Source organism: Drosophila rhopaloa, unplaced genomic scaffold, assembly GCF_018152115.1.
Source record: "Drosophila rhopaloa isolate 14029-0021.01 unplaced genomic scaffold, ASM1815211v1 contig_203, whole genome shotgun sequence".
In the NCBI taxonomy this organism is placed as follows: Eukaryota; Metazoa; Arthropoda; class Insecta; order Diptera; family Drosophilidae; genus Drosophila; species Drosophila rhopaloa.
This window is the reverse complement of record NW_025335088.1, coordinates 1,042,788-1,069,310: the sequence shown is the minus strand read 5'-3', so window position 1 is coordinate 1,069,310 and position 26,523 is coordinate 1,042,788. Positions and strand designations below refer to the sequence as shown.

Here is a 26,523-nt window from a genome sequence, read left to right as displayed (position 1 = left end):
AAAGCCTAGTATCCAGATCGACAAACGATACCGCTAGCGTAAAAACTTTAATATTTCCAGTGTGACCAAAAGTTTGAGAGTTCATTAGATTTAAGCGTGCTACGGTCGTACTGTCAATCAGCTGGATTTGTTGACAAGCAGTTAAAATTCAAATATCGTATTTGCGGGAAAGAGCCTTTAAAAGATATTATCAAATACCTTGGCAAGACAAGTCTGCCGCTGTACAAAAAAATTAAAAAACAATACAATTTAAATTTAACAGTTCTTTTTTTTAATTTACTGATAATTATTTGCTAATTTAAAGTTCATAGCTGCACTTTTATTGTGTTTTTTCGTACATTCTGGACCTAAAAAACATTTTGCTCTGACAAGAGGCACCCCAGATAGTATTAATGTTATTTTGTCCTCACATGTAAACACCAGCAATCGACTTTTGTGAGTTTTTTGAGTTTTCCCTCCATTTCTTATAATGTTCAGTGAGAAGCGCACAAATTTTTTAATCTTTTCCGCTAGGGTTCACCCAAAGTTCATTTCCGCAAACTGGCAACGCTATGGAATTTTCTGTTATTTTTTTCGTCGATCAGGGGACCGACGTGAAAAAAAGGCCCGACGAAAAGTGAACGCCAGCTGTTTGCCTCTCGCTCTCTCTCATGACTGGCGTACGGTTTTCGTCGATCTGGATACTAGGCTTAAATGGTTAATGTTTAAGGACTTAATGTTTAAGTACTGCTCCTGGGGTGATTGCGGGATGGTGATATGGTGGAGTTCAACTCTAGGAAGCACCTTCCCTTTTAGAGTAAAATTGCAATGTTGCTACTTTCTTCCATTGATAGCAATATTCAGCCTGTTTGCCCACTTGCCTTACAAATCCAGGAATTCCTGGGTGATCCTTGATGCCTCGGCTCGACAGGGGGAGTTCACAAGAAAGGCAGTGTCGCCAGCGTAGGTGGCCAGAAGTGTGCCCGGTTTTGTAGGACGTGGCAGATCTGAAGTGTACAGAGTGTACATAATGGGACCCAGGACGCTTCCCTGTGGAACTCCAGCTCGAGCAGTTCTAATGCTTGACCTTTCCCCTCTTACCTCGACCTTAAAACTTCTATCAAGCAAGTATGATTTTAATAAGAAGAATTGGCCGGTCGGGAGCAGGGACTTCAACTTATAGAGTAATCCAGCATGCCAAACGCGGTCAAAAGCTTCCTTGACGTTGAAGAAAATAGCAGAACTGTATCGGTTATTTTTAAAGGCATTTAAAATTTGTTGGACGGCTCTATGTGCTTGTTCTGGCGTCCCATGATGATGCCTAAAACCAAACTGGTGGTCGGGAATGGCAGGACGCCACGCTTCTTACGCCCATAATTCTACTAAGAAATATCCTCTCGAATATTTTAGAGAAAGTGGGCAGTAAGCTTATCGGTCGGTATGACTCGACAAGGTTCTCCGGTTTTTCTGGCTTTGGTATCATCGTTATCACAGCTCACTTCCATTGGGAGTGGTGGATACGAAGCATTGAATTATAGAGGAGGACAAGGAACAGGATTCCCCTTTTAGGCAAAGCCTTGGCAATTCTGGTGATCAATGCCATCGAATCCAAACGCTTTGCTGGGATGTAACTTTCGAATATGAAGGCAAACTTCTTCTGGGATTACATGTTGGAAGAAAGGCCAGTGTTTCTTCAACATCCTCGGGACTCGCGAGGTCAAATTTTTTTTTTTTTTTTTTAACATTTGCATTTTATTTATTGGATCTTCTCTGAATTGAGACTAACAATAAGTATATAGAATCTTAAATTAAAAAGCTATCTGACAGTCAAGGTGACTGGCGCGAAAATTTAGGGGCTCTAATAACTATTGCTGAGCTGGAAGGTCATTGCGTTGCAATCGGGTCCGGATGGAAGCCCTGGCTAGGCCCCTGGCGAGCTGGTTTGGATGAGAAGTTAGCTTGGTGTGGTAGGACGCTTTTTGTTTTGATATTTCATCTTTTACGGGTAGAATGCCAAGATCTCTGTGGATGTTGTCGTTCCGAACATACCAAGGTGCCCCAGTGATAGTTCTCAGGATTTTTGATTGTGCTCGCTGAATAATGTCGATGTTGCTGCTGCTCGCGTTTCCCCACAATTGGGAGCCGTAGGTCCAGACTGGCTTAAGCGTTGAATTGTAGAGCAGGACCTTGAAGTCCAGGCAGAGGGGGGAGCGCGCGTTTAAAAGCCAATGGAGACTGTTTGATTTTAGTTTTAGGTGAATTTTCTTAGCTTCGATATGTCTCCGCCATGCAAGTCTCCTGTCTAGGTGGATGCCAAGGTACGTTACATCGTCAGCTTGTGGAAGTGTCGTGTTATTCAGGGTTAGCGGGGGACACGTTTGTCTGTTAAGAGTAAACGTTATGTGTTTACACTTTTGCGCACAAGAAGAGGGTGGAGTCGTTATTGCATTGTTGGCGACAGAGACCGTTGTAGTAGTCGTAGTAGTTTCTGTTGTTGTTGCGCTAGGCGGCAGAAGCTCTGTTGGAGTCTTGCATTGCTCACTCCATGGCGTTCGAGCGGTGAAGAGCAGGGCGGGAGAGCAAGAGTTAGCTCTCTGGTTTTCGGCGGTCAGTAAACTTGCACCTTCAAGCACTTTCGGTTCTAGAGTATTACTCGTCACCGTAAAATAGGCGTTGTTACGGGCCAAAGAGAGACGACGTTTGTCTTGTTCTCTCTGAATTTTTTCACGGGCTTCGTCTTGTCGTTTTTGTCGTTGAGTGCGCTGATCCACGTTCTTACTCATTTGTTTATAGTTAGTGCGTAAAGATTAATTATTTAATTAATTAAAACTTTAGTTTACGATATGCGATTTGCATCGCGAAACGCAAAACGTCGCGCTTATTTTTTTTTCGAACGTTTTCGACTGATTGGCTAATTGTTTTTCCGGAGCGTTAATAAAACACGTGTGCACGCAGCCGAATTGATGATAATAATAATGGCTGAAAGAGTTTCTTTAGGTCATCCGCAAAAGCTAGAGAAATCTCTGAGTCAGATCTGCACTATGTATCGTCAGCTTTTTTATGGGGATCTTTCGAAGAGGGTATCGTTTCTTATTTCGTGTACATTTCCAAAGGTTGAAGCCGTATGGTTTGGTGGAGCATTTTATCAAAATATTCGCGCTTGGTTTGGTACATAAGTTTTAAGATCATCTTCGGCACGACGATATGAACTTTTGTCGACTGGATCTTGAGATCTCATATATCTGCGACGTAGGGATCTTTTCAACCTAACCAGTTCGATTATCTCAGGTTATGAAACAGCCTGAGGTGGGTTGGAAGAGTTTGAGACTTGTCCTCAGGTTGAGGACTCGGCAGCGATATGAATATTCCGGGCAAACATCTCCACAGCGTCGTTGATGTCCTTAGGAGAGCTTAACACCATATTGAGGTTAACAAGTCGGTTAACTGTTGTATGGATAATGCGTAGGCTCTCCGGTTGGAAGGACCTGGACATTGGATCTTTGAACAAGGTCTGCGAGTGCTCTTCCGCGGGAGGTTGAGTTTCGAGACCCCCACAAACGGTGGTGAGCATTCCAGTCCCCTGCGATTATGAAATTTGATCCCAGATCGTCAAAGAGTTTTTCAAAGTCGTCAGCAGAACATAGAAAGTTTGGTGGACAATAGATAGACGCCATAGCTATCTCGCCAAGGTCGGTTTTGACTTTGACTGAGACACGTTGAACATTTGGACTTTGTAGATTATAGAACTGGTAACATTGTAGACAGGATTTTATTATAATTGCAGAGCCACCGCGTTTCCTATCGGCAGAATGAGTTGCTTAATAAATATCGTACCCGTGCAATTTGTAGAATGACCTTGAGCAAAAGTGTGTTTCACTAACCAGCATTATATCAATATTATGACTATACACAAAGAGCCTAAGGCCTTTGTTGGCAAGTACGTCGGCGTTCCACACACCAATGTTAAGGCCGATTCGACTCATGGTTGTGCTACATTAACTGGGAGAGATCCAGCTAATGAATGAGCTGTTCCTGGAGTATTTTGGGGTAACAGTTTTGTGACAAGTCCTATCATCGACACCATCATTTGGAATAACTTGTCGATCTGAGCAACAAGTACCGACTTCGGTGTTGTTGACGGAGAGACTGCTGCTGGTGATCTGGCTGTTGTTGTTGTTGAGTCGCCTTTTGTTGCTGTGATGGCTGCTGCTGCCGTCGAGGCGGTGTTTTTTGATGGTGTAGCTGACTATGCTTCCTGTTGTTGCTGCTCAGTGGGGGAAACTGTTGACTTTGTTGAAGAGTCATAGGAACTTGTTGGTGCTGGGAACTGCTAACTTGACCATGGAAAGCGTTAGCATAGGAGATTGGATTAGAATACCGTATGAGGAACTTGGACGTTTTTAATGTCTGTGTCCATGTCCGATAGTTCTGGGAATCGGTTGGCCGAAACATTCGTTTTTGGGGAATTGGAATTTCTCAGAATTTTAGTGATTGGTGATGCTGAATTCGATGATCTAGATTCAAGGCGGGGTTTGTTGTTAGCCGATCTTGGGGTCCACCAGTCCTCATCGTCGTCATTTATGGCTGCTAGTTCATTGTCTGTTGATGGTGTATTGTTGTGCGAGGGGGAAGTATATGGAAGTCTAGCTTGCTTTAGTACCTCTATCATTATACCCTTGCAGAGGGTATTATAATTTTGGTCAAAAGTGTGCCATAACTTTGGTGATGTTAGGATGTTGGGATTTTTTATGCACTCCACGAAAGCATGATCGAGACTGAACAGAACACAGGAATTTAAAAAATAATTAAAGTTTATAAAGCATTAAAAGCATCGGAAATATTGTTGCATGAGTAAAGATTGGACCAATTAATGCCACGGTACCCGTGATGGAGGTAGTAAGACATTCGATCCATCCTCTGTGGACCACGTAACTCCAGGTATATTCAAATCTCCTAGTACTACCTACTGATCCCTTTCGGAAAGCTTATTTGCAACAGACTTGATAACGGAAAGGGGATTTAAATAATCTCTAAGTTCACAAGACAGAGGAATATATGAGCAAGTTATGTATATAAAGTTACCAGGAATCGATAACTTTACGTAAATAATTTCTATAGTATTGAAGTCCTCGAAAAGTCCTCCTCGAGGCCCCCGGGCTATTAGCGGCAGGCCCCGACCACTTCGTGTGCCTTCGGGTTTTTTGCGCTCTCATTCTTATTCTCATTTTGATGCTCGTGCACTCATTGCACGAGTTCGGTCGTTTAGTCGCAGAGACGCGCATTTTGAAGAAGGTTGCGCCTGCGCTTGAATTGGTGTTTATATGTATGCGTGTTCATGCATTCCAATACAGGGGTGCATGTGTGCGTTTATTTCAATTCGATGCGACAAGAATATTTTGTCTTTAGCTACTTTTCATAATGTGTACCCTAACAATATGGGCGTATTCACTATTATGTTAATGATAAAAATAAGAATATTATATGTTATAATATATTTTGTAATATTCAGCATACATTTAATTTTGCTTTACAAATTCAAATCAGTGGTACCAGTAAAATGTTTTGCATAAATGCATGTATTCTAATTAATAGATAATAATCTACTGAGATAGGAACAGGGCATATCGCAGTCGGTGTCACTTAAAACACCGACTGCTCTTAAGTGGTTGAGATAACTTCAAACCAAATCAACTTTGGTTGTTGTTCTGCGAGCGGATGGTGCCTGCATACCCTACCGACGATTGAATTTTAGGTCGGACAGAAACAAGAACGGCAAAAAAAATAGCCTTCAAAAATATAGTGGAGCAATGAACTTTAAATTACCAAAAATAATCGGTAAATTAAAAAAAAAAACTACTTTTAAATTAAAATTGTATTGTTTTTTCTCCCTTGAGGGCTCTTTCCCAGCTGATTGACACTTGACCATAGCTCAATCATTTCTGAAGAACTTCCCAAAAATGCTGTCACACTAGAAAGATTAAAGTTTTCCGCAGGCGAACTCGTTTTTCGATTTAAGTACTAGACTATACTAGCTACATGCATCAACTACAACATACCTGATCGACGCAAATCGCAATAGACCAATTAGGTCTACACTATTTAAACTAATAACTCGTAGAGTAAAAGGCTATTTGTTGAACATGCCACACAAGGATGGACCTTGTTTTCGTATATTGTCAAATGAATTCTAAAGATCCAGAAAAAGGGGAAAGCGGGTGCCTACAGTGTACGTACAGTCTTGATGAGGATCAATAGCCGAGTCGATTAAGCCATTTCCGTCTGCCTGTCCCTATGAACGGCAAGATCTTGGAAACTACAATAGTTAAAGATTTGGGTTTTAGCATGATGATACTAGGTTTTCTTACGCAGCGAAAGAATTTTTTGTTGTTGCCATACCCACTTTAACGCCTACAAATCGAAAAACTCTTTTGAGAAGCCAGCTATTAGGCGGTATATGTTATAACAGGACTAAAAAAACGTTTTCGATTGCCTAACTAGATTTTCATTATCTAAAAATGTAGCAAAATCTACAAAAACTCAACTTTTATCTTCACTAGTTTCTTACGCTAAACCGGGCGGAGCCGAAGTTGATATACCCTTGAAGAATATTCTGTAAATTACAAACACCAAAGTTATGGCATGTCCGATCAATCAGTTGTATGGTAGCTATAGGATATAGTCGGCCGATCCCGGCCGTTCCGACATATATACTGCGTGCAAAGGAAGAGTGCAGAGTTTCAATTCGATATCTTTAAAACTAAGAGACTAGTTTGCGTAGAAACAGACAGACGGACATGCTTTTATCAACTCAGAAGGCGATGCTGATCAAGAATATATATACTTTATAGGGTCGGAGATGTCTCCTTCACTGCGTTGCACACTTTTGACCAAAATTATAATACCCTCTGCAAAAGTATAAAAAGACATACATAACTCGATAACGGCATAACACAAAGCAGTACAACCGAAAATTGTAAGTCAATCTATAAAACTTTTAATACATCAAGTTAAATGTGCAGAATTCTTAAGAATATGGATGTCCCAAATGATATCTATGTAAAACACGTAATAAACAATTAATTTTCAATCAATGCCAATTATTATGACAATTTAGTTATTAGAATATTCAATATATTCCGTTTTTATTGTGATATAATTAGTAATACTTTTTGTCGACAACACAAATTTATTTCGTCAAATTGTTTCGTACCTAGTTATTTTTGCAAGCTATATATTTGCATTATAATTACTTTAGTTATAATGGTAATGTAAATCGTAATTTTGAACACAAGATTGTATTATCCTTCTAAAATGGTAGCAACTAGTGGAACGTTAAAAACAAAGACTTAGCATTCGACCGACGTCACTGGCACTATGCAGTATGCATATTTCGGTTAACTTGTTTAGTTTGACTGCTTGTTAGCTTTGTTTAAGTTTCAACTTTGAGTATGAGCGATACAATTTATTTCGGTTTTTAAACGTTTTTTTAAAGTACAATTTATGAATTAGTGACACTTACTTAATTAGTGTTTCCAACTGCACCGAAAAATCAAGCTTTTATCTCAGGAGACAATGATCGATTTAATTTTGTAAACCAGTGTTATAAGTGATTAATGATCGGTTATAGTTTATAGTAACAAATGTAAGCGCATTTTTCACTCTAGTAGCTATTTTCTTTATGTGTAAGTGTATAAGTATAGAAAAAAAATCATATTTGTATTTGTAAATGCAAATCTGTAAAGTTGCCACACACTAATTAATGATCCGATGTCATGCGTTTTGTCAAAGCCTGAACACGTTGGGCATTGCAGCTCTTACACAAAACGTGATCATCTAGGGGATAACATCCGCGCCCTTCAGCTTCAGATGACAGCAAGAGCCCACAGTCCTATTATATTAAAATTTTAGAATCTAGAAATTAATTCGCTTTTTGTTTGAAAAAAAAGTTTAGTTTACCTCGCACTTATAGCATTCTAGGTGAAAACTACGATCTAAGGCCACTACTCTGACAGTTTCTTCTTGTCCTGGATCTGGCATAATAGGTTGTTTGCAGACACAACATCGGGGAGCAAATTTTCTTTCAATTACAATAAATTAGTCATAAGGTCATTACAATAAATTAAAAGACTTACTTATGAAAATCTATAATACAATAGTTTTGATTAGTGGCATCAACTGTAAATAATAATCCATCTAAGCTTTTACCACATACAACACAAGTAAAGCATTGCGGATGGTATGGCTTTCCGGTGGCTCTGAGAATTCTCTCCAAAATGGGTTTCATGCAAACAGAACATTTTTCCAGTGTTTGTAAATAATCATATTCACAATATGGTTTGCCGTCTAATGCATAAAATGGCTTTCCCTGCAAGTTAATTTGGCAGTCTGTACATGTAAAGCAAGATATATGGTATATTTGATCCATTGCTGTACATCCACTACTCTCTCCTAGTACACGTGAATTGCATTTGACACACCTTCCTATAAGTAAAAAATAATATATTTATTGTTTTGATGTTTGGGTATACTCGAACTTACCATAGTTTTCAAATTCTTGCATTGCATCAGTAGCTATTGAAACATTATTACTATTATTACCCTCCCCATTATTCTTATACGTAGTTTTCTCTATGTAACATTTAGATCTACCATTACCATGCGCGTATAACGACTGGTCCCCTTCAACCGAGTTCGCATTATTTAGTCCGCATGAACTACTTGGGATGTTATTATCATTAATGTATGAACCATACAGATTACAACTTTCCCGAGGCAACATATCTCCGGCAGGACGAGGGTTTATAGGCTCATATATCGAATCATAAGTAGAAGAGCTCTGTAATAATTCATAAAAAAAAAATTTTAATGTTGCTTACAGTAATATTGAACTATTTTTTACGGTTTTCAAAATGTTTTTTTCGTAGGAGTCATTATATATATATCTAGTACCTGTGATAGCCCACCGTAGCAATAATAGTTTGGATTAGATTTGGTCTGTAGGTTCTGAAATGAACATTAAAAAAGATTTACGGTTGAGATATTTAGTAAATAAACGAAAAGCTAAAAAGTTTTAATTGTAGGTATAAAAAAAATAATAATTTCCTGGTGTTTGCGTTTATCAAAAACTGTTTTGGCTCCACCGTCGCATTTATTCGACGAGCTTGTTTGGGATGAACCAGCACTGTGGGTGGCAAAATGTATAGGAAAAAATATGAATAGTCATCCGCTCACACGATGCTTCTGAGAACTCTCTAAAAATAATGTTTGGAGTCGTTGGTTGTGTCAAAGGTAATTCTTGTTCTAAATACAAATTCAGCAGTGGATGGCTTGCTTAATACTCAAGTTTACGGTCCTAACGCCCAATATTCGTGAAAAAATGATCTCTGATGGGCTAATTACTTAAGAATTTACATTTATAAAAAACGTCCTGCTAAAAAGTTATGTTTTGGTACGGTCATGTATATTCCTGACAATCGAGGAACGGCTGAACCAGCTTCTGACTCTGTTCCGCTCATTGAACCTGCGTTACTTGTTAAATAAATATAGATTTTATATAAATTATGTAATGTCCACTGGATAAGTGCATGTCAGCCCGTCAGTTGGTGAACAACGTGATTTAGATTTTCTCTTTTTTTTCATTAGCTTAAGTATTCTCCATGAAAGCCTTTATATACATTTTGATGATTTTCTATATATTTCGCTATAATCTGTAAAGATTGACTTTTAGCCTCGGCACTTAGTGGTCGCCCTGATTCATCTGAGTATCTTGGTATACTTCAAATTTTCTACTTCAGAATCTAATCTTTTTCTAATCAGAATATATATTCTTGAGCACCAGCTGTCCAGGATATTTTATTAGCGGGTATGGTGCCTGGCTGCTATGCTAGACAGTGACTGACTGCTATTCTAGACAATTACTATAAATAATACTTCTACTACTATCAAGTTGCATACAAAAATATGCAAATATTCGAAAATATAAAAATTACTTCGTTGTATTTGTTTTTAACGATTTAAAAAATACTTTTCAAATTCCATAAAAATTCTCTTTTATAAAGCTGCCAAAGGCTAGAACGAAAAGTTTTTGAAAAATCGACCTAACTTAATTGTCTATAAACATATATGTATAAAATCGAAATATAGTCCTTTTACTAAATATTACCGTATGGAAAGCAATCCATATTTTTGGTAGCTAGAACTCAAGGGATGGGCTGAATATGGTATAAAACCATAGAGTATGGTCAATTAGTTTCAATATAATTTAACGAAATTGTTGCCAAATGATAAAAAAAAAGATAATTTAAGGGAAAATTACTTTTAAAAAAATTACTAAAAAGTGTAGAATATTTTTATCATGATCAGCTTACTAATTTGTTGTATGCTCACAATACTAAAAAACTACTTATATTAATTAAAACTAAAATATTTTCAACAAAACAATAAAAGTGTAATAATTTTGACGAGATTTATTTATGAAAACATTAAAAAGATTGCGTTAAAATATTAAAAGGCGATTGATTAAAAGCCAAACACTTGAACTATTGACTTTGGCATTAAATCAATAATATTTACACTTAATCTAGTTTACCAACTTTTGAACAAAATTATAATAGTCTGAAAGGAATTCAAAAGTAAACAAAATTGTTTATATGTTAAATTTTGAACAAATTTTAAGGCAGTTTAAAACACAATTTTAGCTTATCGTGATATGTCGTAATATTGTTTTCTTATATGTATGTTAACATAATGTAAAAATAACAAGTTTTTGAAGAGATAAGCAAGATGATATATTCAAGATTTGGTATACCTTATTTATGGCACCATGTTGCAGAGCAGATTGGTTGGCATATATTTGTAATGAAGTAGTTGATTTCTGGACATTTTGTAAAGAATCCATGGGCTTGTTAAAGACGGTAGAGGCTCGCCGAAGCTCGCTATATGAAGAGCTCACAGCGCTCTCAGGGCTTGGAGGAGGCGGCACATCATCCTCTATATCGTTGTCTAATAATAAGTTTGTGCAAACGGAGAGCATTTTATGAGACGAACCCGAGGAAGGCCCCATAGCTTTGGATCCTATATAATTTGTTTTATAAATTTAATATAACATTTTATTTTAACATAAATAAAAATGCACATACCAACTTCGTGAACATTTGAATAGGTATTAGCTGACATGCCTGCAGCATCCATTAAATGATCCGAGTTTTCTGTATTAGGTGCAGAATTTATATTACTATATATCAAACTTTTGCTCAATGTGTTGGATGGAAGCTCTCTGAAGACTTTGGCACATTGTGTTCGCTGGATTTGTACTCCCAAAAGACCTTTTTTTTCCATTTGGAGTTTGTGGTAAGCCAGGGCTTCCAGTTGCTGTTCCAGTATTGCCGGGTTGTCCAGTGTCGTTTTTGAATTAATTTTAATTTCATCATGTCCGAAGTCAGAGCTGGAGTGTTTTCTAAAAGGCATGGGCCCGCCGCTTAATATTTTATCCATTCCAATAAGAGGTTGAGAATAAAGCGGCTCCCGCGAACAAAAAACTTGCTTACTAGATGGAACCTGAAATAAATAAATAAGTCTTAAGCCAATAATATTTTAAGATGGTAGAGTCTTTCGGCTTGTATCCTTCATTCCTTAAGAAATACTAGAGTGTCAAAAAGTCGGTAAGTTTTAAAAACCGTATGATACCTTTGCATTTCCATCTCAACAAAGTATATATATTCTTAAATAAAATAAATAGTCAAATCGATTTGTCAATTCTTTATTGTTTGTGAATCGTGATTGCTGGAACTGCGACAATATGACTTAGAGATCGCGTATAGAAAGGGCCAGCTGGCTACTGGCCATCTGGCCATTGCCAGAAACATGTCGACGAATAAAGGACAAAGTACAAGAACAGCAGAAGGAAACAGCAGGCCCCAGGACAGCCTAATAGCAAAATGGAAACTATGATGTTAACCCTGCAACTAAGCATGATGGAACTAATGTCATTCATGAAAACGACTATGCAAGCACTTGTTCAAAACCAGAACATGGTGATACTGTTAAGTCTTAGCCTAACAGACTAAATAATTAATGCATAATCTAAAAATGTCTATGTGGGACGATATTGGTGTCTCAAGGCATAAACTTGAATTAACATAATTCCTGCACGAAAATCATATAAACGTTATGCTCCTGGTAGAAACGCACCTCAAAAGCAAATACAACTTTAAAATAAGAGGTTAAACATTTTACCGCACAGATTATCCGGATTGAAAAGCGCATGTCGAAACTGGAGTCTTAATTTGAGAACGCATCAAACACCACCTTCACCAAAGCTATTCAACAAACTACTTGCAGGCCACATCTATGAATCAAGTAACGGAAACCTTTTAATTGCTGCCCTCTATTGCCCGCCTCGCTTTACAATCTTGGAAGGACAATTCATGGATTTCTACAACTCTATAACAACAACTATAATGCCAAAAATACGCCCTGGGGATCACAGTAGACTTATTGGGCCTACCCTATTTGTCCTATATACTGCCGAGATCCCTACGCACGAGATACTACCAACGTCCACGTTTGCCAACGATACTACGATCCTGAGCCGCTCGACAAGCCCAACATCCAGCTATGGTACGATCGAATACAGCAGTGCGTTCTTACTCGAACATAGTCGGCGGATCTCTCCAATTCATGAACCATTAGGTCAGTCAACTCCACCAGCAGCAACATTTGGAAGTAGGAAATCCAAAACAACAAAGCACGCAAATGGAACCACACCGAAAGAAGCAGCAGCCATCAGGAGGTAACACATCCCAGCCGACAAAATCATCAACAACCTCAACAACAGCAGCAGCTACTTCATCAACATCAGCTATCCCAGCATCAACAACTGTGAAATTTCCAAAGCGACCATCAATGGAAGCAACAAGAACAGATTTTCCTGCGATCCAATGAAAAGCTGTCGGCCCTTGTAGCTCAATTTGACAAGATGTTCCAGATGATGATGTCTATGATGAACCTTATTACTGGACTTATACCCGAAATGGCACCAGGAACTACGAAAGCAGCCTCTGGGCATATGGGGGTTTATCCAGCCCATCCACATGTTAAATTGGACTCAAAGTCGGTGTCTGGGTCGCCGAAAGCCTGACCAACAACCCTGCAGTACCGTTCATCACCTTTTAATCGCTTTTTCATCACCAAAAATTCATCACTGCTGATTAATCGGCGATGAAACTTCATACAAATTAGTGATGAATTTAACATTGGCATGTCCTAGGAGTTAATCAGTGAAAAATTCATCACTCTTTAATCAGTAATTCATCACTCTTTTTTCAGTTTTTCATCACTCTTTAATCAGTAATTCATCACTCTTTGAACAGCGTTTACTGATGAACATGCGATGAACGAGTGATTAAAATGCGATGAAATAGTGATTAACGAGTGATGAATTACTGATTAAAGAGTGATGAATTCATCACATTTTCATCAGTAATTCATCACTCTTTAATCAGTAATTCATCGCTTTTTCATCTCATTTTCATCGCTTTTTCATCGCTTTTTTTTCATCAGTAAAATTCATTCAGTAAATTTTCATATAAATTTAATTTTTTATTTTATTACAATATTTCATTATTATTTCATTTATTTCATTACATATAACTAATTAATTTAACTTAATTCAATCTACATATGTACGTTTTCAGTTGTCCCGGAGGTGTTGAGGATGTTTCGGTTTCCGTGCCCTTTTTTTGACTTCGTGCTTTATGTACTGGCTCTTCCTGACCAAGTATATCTGAAATAGAAAAATTATTAAAAAAATAAAAACTTACTGCGTTTTTTGTTTTGCCGCCGGCCAAGTCCAGCTTAGTTTATGCTGGCCCAACAGATTTATTATAAGCTTCGCCTTAAATAATGAATAAATATATTAACAGTATATGTAGGTACAGTTCAAAATAATTAATAAAATAACACTTACATAAATTTCTGATAAATTTAGTTATAAAATTTCACAAAAAATCTCTGCTTCGATCTGTTTTCTCCGTTCTCTCAAATGCAAGTGCACGTAAAAACCGCGAAAACAACTTCAGTTGAAAACAAGGGCGCTGTTAATCCTATTGTTCTTTCCTCTGCCTAATTTGTCTTTACATGTTTCGCTTCGCGTCAAAGCAGGGTATATAAAAGCATGTCCGACTATGCAAAATAATCACATAACTTAAATTCACTTAAAAAAGGAATCCATACCTTTCAAAACTATCATAATAATTTTATTTTTAAAAAGTATTTGCATAAAATAATATAATTAATAAGAATCAACAACTACAATACAAAAACAAGAAAGGAAAGCTAACTTCGGGCGGAGCCGAAGTTGATATACCCTTGCAGAATACTCTGTATATTATATTCTCCAAAATTATTCATATGATGCATTCTTAATACTTATAAAATATCCCAACTTCATAACTTTAAGAAAACCAAAGTTATGGCATTTCCGATCGTTCAGTTATATGGCAGCTATAGGATATAGTCGGCCGATCCTTATGAAATTTGATAGGTCGGATTAATTGGCCAAAAATAAAAGCCATATAAAATCCCAACTTCCTAACTTAACAAACACCAAAGTTATGGCATTTCCGATCAATCAGTTATATGGCAGCTATAGGATATAGTCGGCCGATCCTTATGAAATTTGGTGGGTCGGATTGATTGGCCAAATATAAAACCCATAGGAAATTCCAGCTTCCTAACTTTACAAACACCAAAGTTATGGCATATCCGATCAATCAGTTATATGGCAGCTATAGGATATAGTCGGCCGATCCTTATGATATTTGGTAGGTCTGACTGATTGGCCAAATATAAAAGCCATAGAAAATCCTAGCTTCCTAACTTTACAAACACTAAAATTATGGCATTTCCGATCAATCAGTTATATGGCAGCTATAGGATATAGTCGGCCGATCCCGGCCGTTCTGACATATATACTGCGTGCAAAGGAAAGAAGGGTGTGTGCAAAGTTTGAACTCGATAGCTTTAAAACTGAGAGACTAGTTTGCGTAGAAACAGACAGACGGACAGACAGACGGACAGACGGACAGACGGACAGACGGACATGGCTATATCAACTCAGGAGGTGATCCTGATCAAGAATATATATACTTTATAGGGTCGGAGATGTCTCCTTCACTGCGTTGCACACTTTTGACCAAAATTATAATACTCTCTGCTAGGGTATAAAAATGAATCGACGACAGATTCTAAATGGAAAATAATATTATATAGTCCGCCGATTCTTATGAAATTTGGTAGGTCGGATTGATTGGCCAAATATAACACCCACAGAAAATCCCAACTTCCTAACTTTACAAACACCAAAGTTATGGCATTTCCGATCTATCAGTTATATGGCAGCTATAGGATATAGTCGGCCGATCCCGGCCGTTCCGACATATATACTGCGTGCAAAGGAAAGAAGGGTGTGAGCAAAGTTTCAATACGATAGCTTTAAAACTGAGAGACTAGTTTGCGTAGAAACAGACAGACGGACAGACGGACATGGCTATATCAACTCAGGAGGTGATCCTGATCAAGAATATATATACTTTATAGGGTCGGAGATGTCTCCTTCACTGCGTTGCACACTTTTGACCAAAATTATAATACATTTATATACCCCTGCAGAGGGTATTATAATTTCAGTCAAAAGTTTGCAACGCAGTGAAGGAGACATTTCCGACCCTATAAAGTATATATATTCTTGATCAGCATCACCAGGAGAGTCGATCAAGCCATGTCCGTCTGTCCGTTTCTACGCAAACTAGTCACTCAGTTTTAAAGCTATCTGCTTAAAATTTTCCCAAAAGTTGTCTTTCTATTGCAGGTAGTATATAAGTCGGAACGAGCCGGATCGGGCGACTATATCATATAGCTGCCATATAACTTAACGATTGGAAATGCCATAACTTTGGTGTTTTTAAAGTTAGGAAGTTGGGATTTTTTATTGGTTTTATTTTTGGCCAACCAATATAATTTAATTTCGGCTCCGCCCGAAGTTAGCTTTCCTTTCTTGTTGTTAATTTATTTTAACACGCCAATCAGATAGCCACCTCTTAGCTGCGATGAGGTGATTAGCTGGTTGTGTTGTTGCTCGGCTTGGGCTCCTCGAGCGACTTAGGATTGCGGCTCGTTTGTAGGAATATACGCTGTATATATAACAGAGTAGGCCCAAGTGCGCTTCCTGGCAGGACTCCAACTTAGATAATGTAGTCGTCAGATGTTGTTGTTTTGCACCTTACTGCAAAGACTCTGTTATACAGATACGACTCAAATAGTTTATGAGTGTATGTAGGCAAGTGTGTTTTGATCTTATGCATGAGGCCATTGAGCCAGACTCGATCAAAAGCTTGAGATACATCGAGGAATATTGCGCTGCAATATTCTGGTTGAGTGTCAGCTTGGAGGGCAAATCTGTTGTTATTGGATCTCCCGGGTAATTCGTTGTCTCTTTGGATTCGGTTTATTTTTGGCTTATTACCCACCGCGGTGTTCTGCGGGCTAAGCTTAAGCTTAATTTGAATGTAGTGATCCATGCCGGTCTGTATGGCCGGCCCGCTTGTTGAACATTTACTTGGTTTTGTTTTGTCATAATTTTATTTGACGTTATATTTGGCGCTGCAGTCGACGACATCGCCGTCGATTCCGCGGTAAGAACCGTTGCTGTAGAAGTTGTTGGTTTTGCTGCCGTTGCTGTAATTTTTGCTGTTACTTTTGGTGCGATTGCAGAAGTTTTACCACTGCATGTTGCTGATGTGCCAAGGGTCGATTCTGATGGTGGGGGGGTTTTACATTGAGAACTCCACGCACGTAAGCTCTCTTCGGGGTTTAAATTATAATATGAAGTACAGACAAAAATTATTGGAAGTGATTTTCTTAAAATTGTAATACTATTTTAAATCAAGAATAAACTCTTAATGATTTTTAATATATTTTTTTTTAATTTCGATCGGAAAATAATAATATAATATATGTTTGTTTTCAAACACGAAAGCTACACACCAGCGACAGCGTCGATAGCAGGGTTGCCCAGGAACTCCCAAAAAAGGATATACTGCTCTAGTCCTGCAGTTCAACTCCATGTTTCGGGTCAACTATTTCCCCGTACAATGGAAGTGTGCTGTGATTTCAGGTAAGCCGAAGAACCTAGTTGCGTTTAACCGACCTATAAGTTTCCATTCTCTAAAATATTTGAGAGAATATATTTTAGTAGAATGATGGTAGTAAGGAGCGTTCACCCAGTCATTCCAAATCACCTGTTTTGTTTCAGGAACCACCATGCCACCCCGGAACAAGCTCATCGAGCTATCCAGCATATCTTAAATGCCTTCGAAAATAGGCAGTACAGCTCTAACATCTTGCTTGACGTAACGGAAGTAACGATCGCGCGAGGCACTAAAGAGTGCTCTTCAAAATGAAGTCCCGTTTGCCAACTGGGCAATATCATCTCTTGAAAACATATATATATTAGATTTCGATGCTTTAAAACAAACAGTCGTCCGATTTTTATAAAACTAAATCCGTATTTTTGAAATTGCTAAAAAAAAAAAAAGTATACTGAAATTTTAATATGCAATGCTATAACAACAACGTATATAGAATATAGTCCGAACTCTCTGCGTACACATACAAAAATACTATTGCAAAAATTTCAAATCTATAACTTTTAAACTGAGCTGGCAAACGACATAGAAACAGACGGACATGGCTATATAAACTCGTGCGGTCATGCTGATCAAGAATATATATACTTTATAGGCTCGGAAATGTCTCTTCACTGCGTTGCAAATTTCTGGCCAATTTTATTACACTGCAGAGATATTGTATGGGAACCAGACACCCTGTACATTTATTTTGGTTGATCTTAAATTCTACTCGCAGTTTAATGTGTTAACTATCATCCCTAAAGATTATAAAATGAAAGACCGATTTTTAAGGGGATACGGCCACAGCCCAAACCGTAAGAGCAAGAGCAGCCAAATTTTTTCACAGTATTCCATTGGGGGCGTGGGCGTTCACTAAGATCCGATATGTCCCCGCAGTGGCCCCAAACAGCTCCAACATCCATTATTCTGAGCAAAAAAAAGTTTATGTATTTAAGCTTAACTTCTAAAGTGGTTGGAATTTCGATATTTGGTTTTTTCCAAATTTTAGGTTTTGAAAAGGCCTAATTAGAAATCTAAAAGAAATTTCGATATCCCCCATAATTTGGTGGCAACATTTAAAATTAACTTTTCGATTTAAAAAATCTAAACCGCTGCTCCGATCAAGATGATTTTTCGCTCAATAGTTATTCTATGGCCCAAATGCTTAAGTTTAAAGTTTTTAACATTTTTTTAAGTATTTTTAACGAATTTATTTAGATTTTCTAAGTTATTGCGTTGCATTTTGCGGGAGCCTGTCGAAAGAGCGAAACCCAGAGAGCGGATGCCAAGAGAGCGACGGCCGAGAGAGCAACAGCCAATAAAACTGATGAGGGGGAGGGGTAGTGCTGCAGGGAAAGGGGAAGGGAAAGAGGCAATTTAAGTTAAATTTGTTTTGGATTTTAAAAACTTAAACTGCTGCTCCGATCAATATGATTTTCGATCAATAGTCAGTCCTGTGGATCAAATGCTTAGGTTTTTTTTTCATTTTGTAGCAGAAGTAAGAGCCTTAATTAATTTCCACCATGGAAGAAAATAGAAAATTACTACAAATTCTGTAAGCAAAGCCAAAATGTTTCCAAGTTAAATATTAATCTTAAGATTCGAACTTTTGACCAAATACGTATGTACATATGTATATTTGGATATGTTTTGATTTGCTTATATGTACAATACATGTACATACATACAATGTGTGTGTATGTTTCTATTCGAAAGTAGATAATGTGCTTAAATACAAATAAAATGATTTATTATACCCGTTTATCGATCAAATGTGGAATCTGAAAATAATACGTTACTTTGCTGTTTTTGTATTGGATGCCAATCTTTTACTGTGTGTACAAAGGTTTTCGTTTCATTCAAAACAAAAAATTTGAAAACAACAAATTCCAATTTACAAACAAGTATACATATTTGTGCGCAAATTAAAATTGCATTGATAACATTGTAACTGATAAAAAGTATACAAGCTCACGACTTTTACTTGGATCACTTTCATTTATTATATAGCTCTGCCAGTATCCTTCTGATTCTCTCTCTTGAAGGATCTTCTACAAAGGTTGTTTACACAAAGGTTTTCAAAAAACGCCCAAATAAGAAATAAGAAAGTCCTGACAACCCAATTTCCTAACTCCAAACTAATATTAAGCGAACGAGCAAAAAGTCGTATACAATACAATTTTACAAAGCGTTGGGGCTGAGATGGGTGAAATATTTTTTTTGGATGCACCTGGAGGGACAGGTAAAACCTTCTTGACAAACTTATTGTTGGCAAAAGTTCGAAGTTAAAAAAAAATAGCCCTAGCTGTAGCATCATCCGGTATAGCTGCTACCCTGCTCAATGGAGGTCGAACTGCACATTCTACATTTAAACTTCCTTTGGATTTAGTTAATTTAGAAACACCTCATTGCTCTACTTCAAAGCAATGTAATATGGCTGCGGTGTTTAAAGATTGTAAGTTAATTGTTTGGGATGAGTGCACAATGTCACATAAAGGTGGGCTTGAAGCCATAAATAGAACCCTGCAAGATATTAATGAGAATACTATGTTGATGGGTGGTATTGCAGGCCTGCTAGCTGGAGACGAAAAATGAAAGAGCAACCACTATTAATAATTTATTGGTAAACTCATTTGATGGTTTAGAAGTCTCCTATAAATCGGTCGACTCTGTTCCTGATGCTGATAATGCTGTTCATTACCCTGAATTTTTAAATTCTTTGAATCCTCCAGGAATTCCTCAGCATAATCTGTCTCTTAGGATTGGAGCACCCGTAATGTTATTGCGAAATTTAAGTCCCCCAAAGTTATGCAATGGGACACGATTGCAGATAAAAGGCTACAATTCCCTCTAAAAGTTTGCTTTGCAATAACTATAAATAAATCGCAGGGGTAGACTTTGAAGTTGGCTGGACTACATCTTAGAGAAGATTGCTTCTCTCATGGACAATTTTATGTCGCATGCTCTAGAGTTAGCTCTGCCAGTAGCCTTATTATTCTCGCTCCTGAAGGATCTTCTAAAAATGTTGTTTACACAGAGTTTTTAAAGTAATCATATTAATTAACATTATTAAACCTAGAAAGTTTCAGTGGAATAGGTCTAATTGGAGATACCACATTAAAAAAACGCGCCAATTTCTCTACCTCAGGGGTGGTGTGGAAATGGGAAAGTCTTGACAACCGTACTCAAAACTAATTTTAAGCGAACGAAGTTGCGCCGGGTACAGCTAGTTGTATTATATTCACACTTATTGTCCAAATGCATTGTCTTAATCAGTACTTTTTCATTTATATCTAGCAGAAAATGACAGTTTCGTCTACCTACCGTTTCTAAGCCGATTCTTAATTTTTGGCATTTGAATGTCACTTAAGGTTTGAAACCCATTCTATCTCTGCCTGTTTGAGTTTTATAGCAACTAGCCGACGATCATCGACACGATGATGCTTATATGGACAATAAACAATTGGATGCGATTCAGTTGCCGATTTATTGGTTTGTAATCTAATTGCACTTATGGGCAACGCGAACTGTTCGCTTCTATCGCAATTACTGCCTGAAACGGATCAATTTTATAATTTTTTTTTTCCATGCACGTGTATGTGCCGTAGCCAACAGTGGTTTTGCAATTGCAGACAGGTTACAATTGCACAAACACTTTGCACCACTGCACTGGAACAAATAAAGTGACAAACTTGATTAATTATTTATCTAATATTCTGATATTTAGGTGAAACTAAATATGTTAACTCATTAATTTATCTTTTAGAAATAATTTATTAAGAATAAATAAAAAAAATTACCAAACTTCCCTGAACAAAGTTATTGTCACTATTTAACTATTTTGTTAAAAATTTATCGATTTGTACATTTTTACTGCTCAACTTCATACTTGTTTTCTACTTGTGTCTATACTTGTTTTAGTCCCTTAAATTAAAGGAAAAGTTGTTTGACTTTACAAAAAGTAATATTTAAAAAGCAGGATCAAGGCAAATTATATGTTAAGATTGGGTAAAGGATTCCCGGATTTACCTTAGCGGAATTTTAAGGAATGGGAACAATAATCATAAAGGCGAAATCTACAAAGTTAACAACGCATTAATTTTTATCACATCACACAACACATTAGTTTTTATCGCCGGATTCTTGTTGTTCCTATTGGACCCAATAACGGTTAAAGAAAGAGCTTGGCAAAGGCGTCGATAAATTTATGAAGATGGTTCTATCTTCAAACGTTTATTTTAACTGCCTTATTCAATTTCAGGGTTTATATAAGTGTTGCTTAACAGAACGGGTTTTCAGAGTGGGTTAACAAGATTTTAATTCAAAAGTGAGCCGTTAGTGCCGAGCCGTGGGGGAGTTTGATAAACGATTTAAGCAGCCTTTGAACTGCCTCTCAGCTATCAGTGGCCTGGTATGCAACAGCTTTAGAAAGTTAATTATAAGAGTCTATGATAAGGAAAATACATCAAATGAATAACACATGGATCAATAAGTCCCCAGATTAACTCCGAGATGGCACTCGTAGTAAACCAGTAACAAGGTCTTTCTAAAAATCTATCTTTTAGTTAAAACGTGTTAAAATTTTAAGTCGATCGGACCAGAAGCCGTTACACCGGAAAATGTGAGTGAAGTGACAAAAATTATGAAAGATCGTAAAGTGAAGCTCCGTGAGATTGCAGAGATGACACAGGTATCATATGAAAAAGGTTTTTTCCAAGTGGGTGCCGCGATTGCTTTTTCCCCAAGACAATGCACCCCACCACAAGTCGATGAAAAAAATGGCAAAATTGAACGAATTGGGCTTTGATCTGCTTCTCCACCCCCCATACTCGCCAGATTTAGCCCCCAGTGACTACTGGCTCTTTGCTGATCTCAAAAAAATGCTCCAGGGAAAAAGATTTGGCTCAAATGAGGAGGTCATTGCTGAAACTGAAACTTATTTTAAAACGAAAAATATTTTTTTATAAACATGGTATTGAAAAATTGGAAAAGCTTTGGAACGATTTAAGGCTACTATGTATCCATAAAATTTCTTTCTCGTTAATTACGCTAGGTTAAGTTCAGAAGGCACTGAACAGATTCTAATGAATAAAAATAATAATAAAAAAAAAAAAAGCTTCGGAACGATTGTATCACCCTAAAAGGTGATTATGGTGATGAACAAAAAAAAAATGTTGCAAAAAAATGTTGTTTTCATTGTTAGTCTCGGGACTTATTGATCCATGTGTTATACATCGCCCGCGTTTAAGAACTCTAGGTTTTCAATCTAATGGTAGTGGGGCAAGACAGTGAACTGTTCTCTTGTAGGTTCAAGATTTAGTATTCACCACTGCAACTCACACCTTTTCATCTGTTCGGAAGATCAGTGATGATTTCGAGCAGCCACATGTGGGGAGCCAAGTTGTCATCCTTTATAACGACGACGGCTCCAATTATTATGTTGGCAGTTTCCTTAGTCCACTTGGCTCTTTAGTGCAAGCTTGTAAGTTATTCGCGAGACCATTCTCGCCAGAAACGTTGTTTGATACGTTGCTTGGTTCGAGGTTAGCAGTGATCTCATGAAGCATTCTTGCCGAACCCACGAAATTACTTACATTGTGGTAGTACAGTTTTTCGAGAGGCCCACGGCGACTGGTGAATCTGCTAAGACAAAGAAGGAATGAATTAGATGTGAGATCCTTTAAAAGCTCCAGATGGATGGATTTGTCGAGAAGCAGATAGAAATGGCCACAAACATTTTGAGTGATGTTTTGCCGCGGATTCCTAACGATACTTTATTGGGGTCAAAAAGATCGACTCCGCTGACTCTGAATGGCCGATCAGACGGTAGATTGCCTATTATTTGTGACAACAACCGGGGCTTGTATCAAAAGCAGTGAGAGCAACGAAAATCCCGAAAGCAAAGAATGAATTTGGTTTCACCTAATCCGCGAAGATGAAGCTGTGTAGGGGTGAATTTGCACACTTCAATTGAATGTGTGTTTGTCAATGATAATCAAAGTCCTCGACGATCAAGTTGGCGATCATTTCTCGAAAACACTGTGGCATGGTGGAAATTTGGGGATGTTTCCAGTAAAGTTCCCGCAGATGTACTTATGCGGTCGGCGGCGGCGAACGGCAAAAATGAATTCTTTAATTAATTCAAAATTCGTGTCGGAGTCCACCCGGGGTCGCCAAAAGGTTTGCTAAATGTAAAGGAGTAATAAAAGCAACCCCGACCGACTTTAAAAATAATTTATGATAAACGTGATGATGGTTCTATCTTTTAATTTGTATTCCAACTGCCCGTATTCCAGTTCGCCTTGTGAGTGAAACGGTGGCCTCTCAGCTATCAATGGCCTGTCATGTAAAAGCTTTACAAAGTTAAATATAAGAGTCTATGAAAAAAATATAAATGAAATGACTATTCAAATGAAATAATATTCAGTAAATCAGATCAAATTAGTGTAAAGCAGACGACCATTTCTGGCAATTCAATAACCACATTTTTTTATACCCTTGCAGAGCGTATTATAATTTCAGTCAAAAGTTTGCAACACAGTGATAGAGAAATGTTCGACTCTTTAAAGTATATATATTATTGATCAACATCACCAGGAGAGTCGATCTAGCCATGTCCGTCCGTCCGTTGCTACGCAAAATAGTCCCTCAGCTTTAAAGCTATCTGCTTCCCAAAAGTGCTCTTTCTATTGCAGGTATAGAAGTCGGAACGAGCCGGATCGGGTGATTATCTCATATAGCTCCCATAGGAACAATCGGGAAAAAAATTAATAAAAGTATAACTTTGTTTTTTTTTGGTCTATGGGATTTGGTAATGTTAAATTACTATGGAATTACGGTTTTAATTAAATTAAAATCTGCCACCTATCCTATATACACATAGGAAAATCAAAAAATAAAAAGAAATAAGATGAAAAAAAATTGTATTTTGTTTTTTTATTTTTCAATATACTCCTTTGAGATATAGTAACTATTTACTATATCAGAATTACGCTTTTAGTTTTGTCAAAATCGGACAACAATTTCAATATTTAACAAGAATAAACTCCTTTAAATATGGCTTTGTTTCGTGATTTTATAAAGGATTTCCCCTTAATTTAACGTAAGGTGAGCATAGTGCTTTAATTAAATAATAACTAAAATACTATTCTCAGCTTGACAACAATAATTTTATATTATATTTATTTTTTATTAGTGTAACATTTTTAAACAAGAATTTTTTTAACTTTGATCTAACGTGTATCCAAGAATAAATATTTTTCAAATTAATAAAAAAATATATTTGCTCCTTAAATTTTAGACCATAATTATCTAAATTAGACCTTTTAGCTATTTATGCTTTAATACCAATTTCTGCTATTTTATTTTCGTAAGTTGTCTAATTTTTATAATTACAGCTAACTTTTTATGTGTAAACACATTTAAATGATAACAAGGGAGAAAGCAAACTTCGGCAAGCCGAAGTTTATATACCCTTGCAGTTATTACAAAACAACTACATTTCGATTTCTATAACTATATTACTAAAAACAATGAAGCTATGTCGATTTTGCGCTGCACTTTGCCATCGTTCCTATGGCAGCTATATGATATTGTTGTCCGATTTTAATTTAAAACCGTATTTCCATAATATTTAAATATAAAAAAATTCCAAAGAAAAAACAAAAAAAAAATAAAAACAACAAAGTTATAATTTTTTGGAATTGTTTTTTCGATTGTTCCTATGAGAGCTATATGATTTAGTTGCCCGATCCGGCTCGTTCCGACTTATATACTACCTGCAATAGAAAGACAACTTTTGGGAATGTTTCAAGCAGATAGCTTTAAAACTGAGGGTCTTGTTTGCGTAGAAACAGACAGACGAACATGGCTAGATCGACTCTCCTGGTGATGCTGATCAATAATATATATACTTCGAAAATGTATCCTTCACTGCGTTGCAAACTTTTGACTGAAATTATAATACCCTCTGCAATGGTTTAAAAATTATGAATTTAATAGTGCTTCAAACGAAAGAATAAGAATAAAAATCACAATTCACGAAATTAGTTCATCCGATCCCTTGTGAAGTTAACAAATTAGTTTTGTTTTAAATAATTATTTTAAGATTATAAATCGCTGGGATTTCATAGAACTGCTGGGTGTATGGTAAATCATTCACTGTACTTAGAAAACCAAATTTTCACTTCGATTTATAAGAATCTCATAAATATACAAGGTACCTGTGGCAATTCATTGTATTTCTTTGGTGGTTTTGGAGGAACAGATGGTCGCTTTTGCCGTAACTTGTCGACCAACTCATGTTCATCACAAACAGACGCAGCTCTATTTAATGGCTCATCTTTTAAAAAGGACAACTCTTTAAGTTTATGGTCCAAGGAGTCCATTGCAATTTGGGCAGAAATTGTAAATTGGTGTGCGGTCTTCTAAAATATAACATATATGTTACAAAAGTTTAACCGTTTAACAAAATAAAAAGCCAAAACTTACCTTTTGGTTGCCTTGTTGAATCTAATACTACAGAAATACGCAGTTCAGTTGTAATTGTTTCAGAATTTTCTTTTTTGCAAGTTGTTTCAAATTTATGTATTTAATAGAACAATAGAGGTGGACAATAGAGGTCCAGCAACATCGATCGAAACATCGATGCATCGATGTTTTTTTGATTTTCGAAAACATCGCTGTTAAATTTTGACTATCGATGTTTCTGGTGCCATTCAAATAAGAAACAGAACGGAAAACACGCCGAAGGCTTATAATTTGTTAAATTTTCCCTATAATGTTAATTATAACTTTTAATTATTTGTTTGCAATTACAGAGTAGGCAATTGAAAGCTATTTTGAAATGCTGCAATTAAAGTTTAAGGCAAAAACGCGTTCAGATGCAATTATATTGCTAAGACACCATTTAAAAAGCGCAAATGAACCCAAACCATGCAAGCCCTAACATATTTGGTATGTCAATTTTTAAATTGCGTGTAATGATTATTTAAAAATAAATAATTCTAATATTATGAGTGTTCAAAGAACATTAAGCCTTTCAAGAATTTGGTAGAAAAATATTTAGAGCGAGCTTTTAGCAAAGCGGGACAAATCAATTCTTATCGCCGTACACAATTGAAGGCAAATGTAGTTAATCAGCTCATGTTTATAAACAAAAATAATGATAGGCTTTTATAACTACTAGTTTGTAAGGCTGATCTCTTGAATTTATGTTTTTGTACTTGGAATTTCTGTTGACTGAATAAATGTTTTGTTTTCCATTTTTAATATAAATTCCACTGTGAATTTTAAATTATATTTATAATTTTATATATTAAAAGAAAACATCGATGTTTTTTAAAACAAAAACATCGAT

At 36.7% G+C, this 26,523-nt stretch overlaps 1 protein-coding gene across 1 annotated transcript; it reads right to left on the bottom strand.

The window, feature by feature from the left end:
* Positions 1-7,119: 7,119 nt before the first annotated feature.
* Positions 7,120-25,806, bottom strand: LOC108039314 (paxillin homolog 1). The gene is made up of 9 exons (XM_017116263.2): positions 25,656-25,806; positions 25,388-25,591; positions 11,118-11,535; positions 10,787-11,052; positions 8,929-8,982; positions 8,518-8,815; positions 8,112-8,460; positions 7,936-8,056; positions 7,120-7,867 (listed from the first exon to the last, which is right to left on the bottom strand). The coding sequence occupies exons 2-9, from the start codon at positions 25,550-25,552 to the stop codon at positions 7,736-7,738; spliced, it is 1,803 nt and encodes a 600-aa protein (XP_016971752.2). The 5' UTR covers positions 25,553-25,591; positions 25,656-25,806; the 3' UTR covers positions 7,120-7,735.
* Between the last annotated feature and the right edge of the window lie 717 nt (positions 25,807-26,523).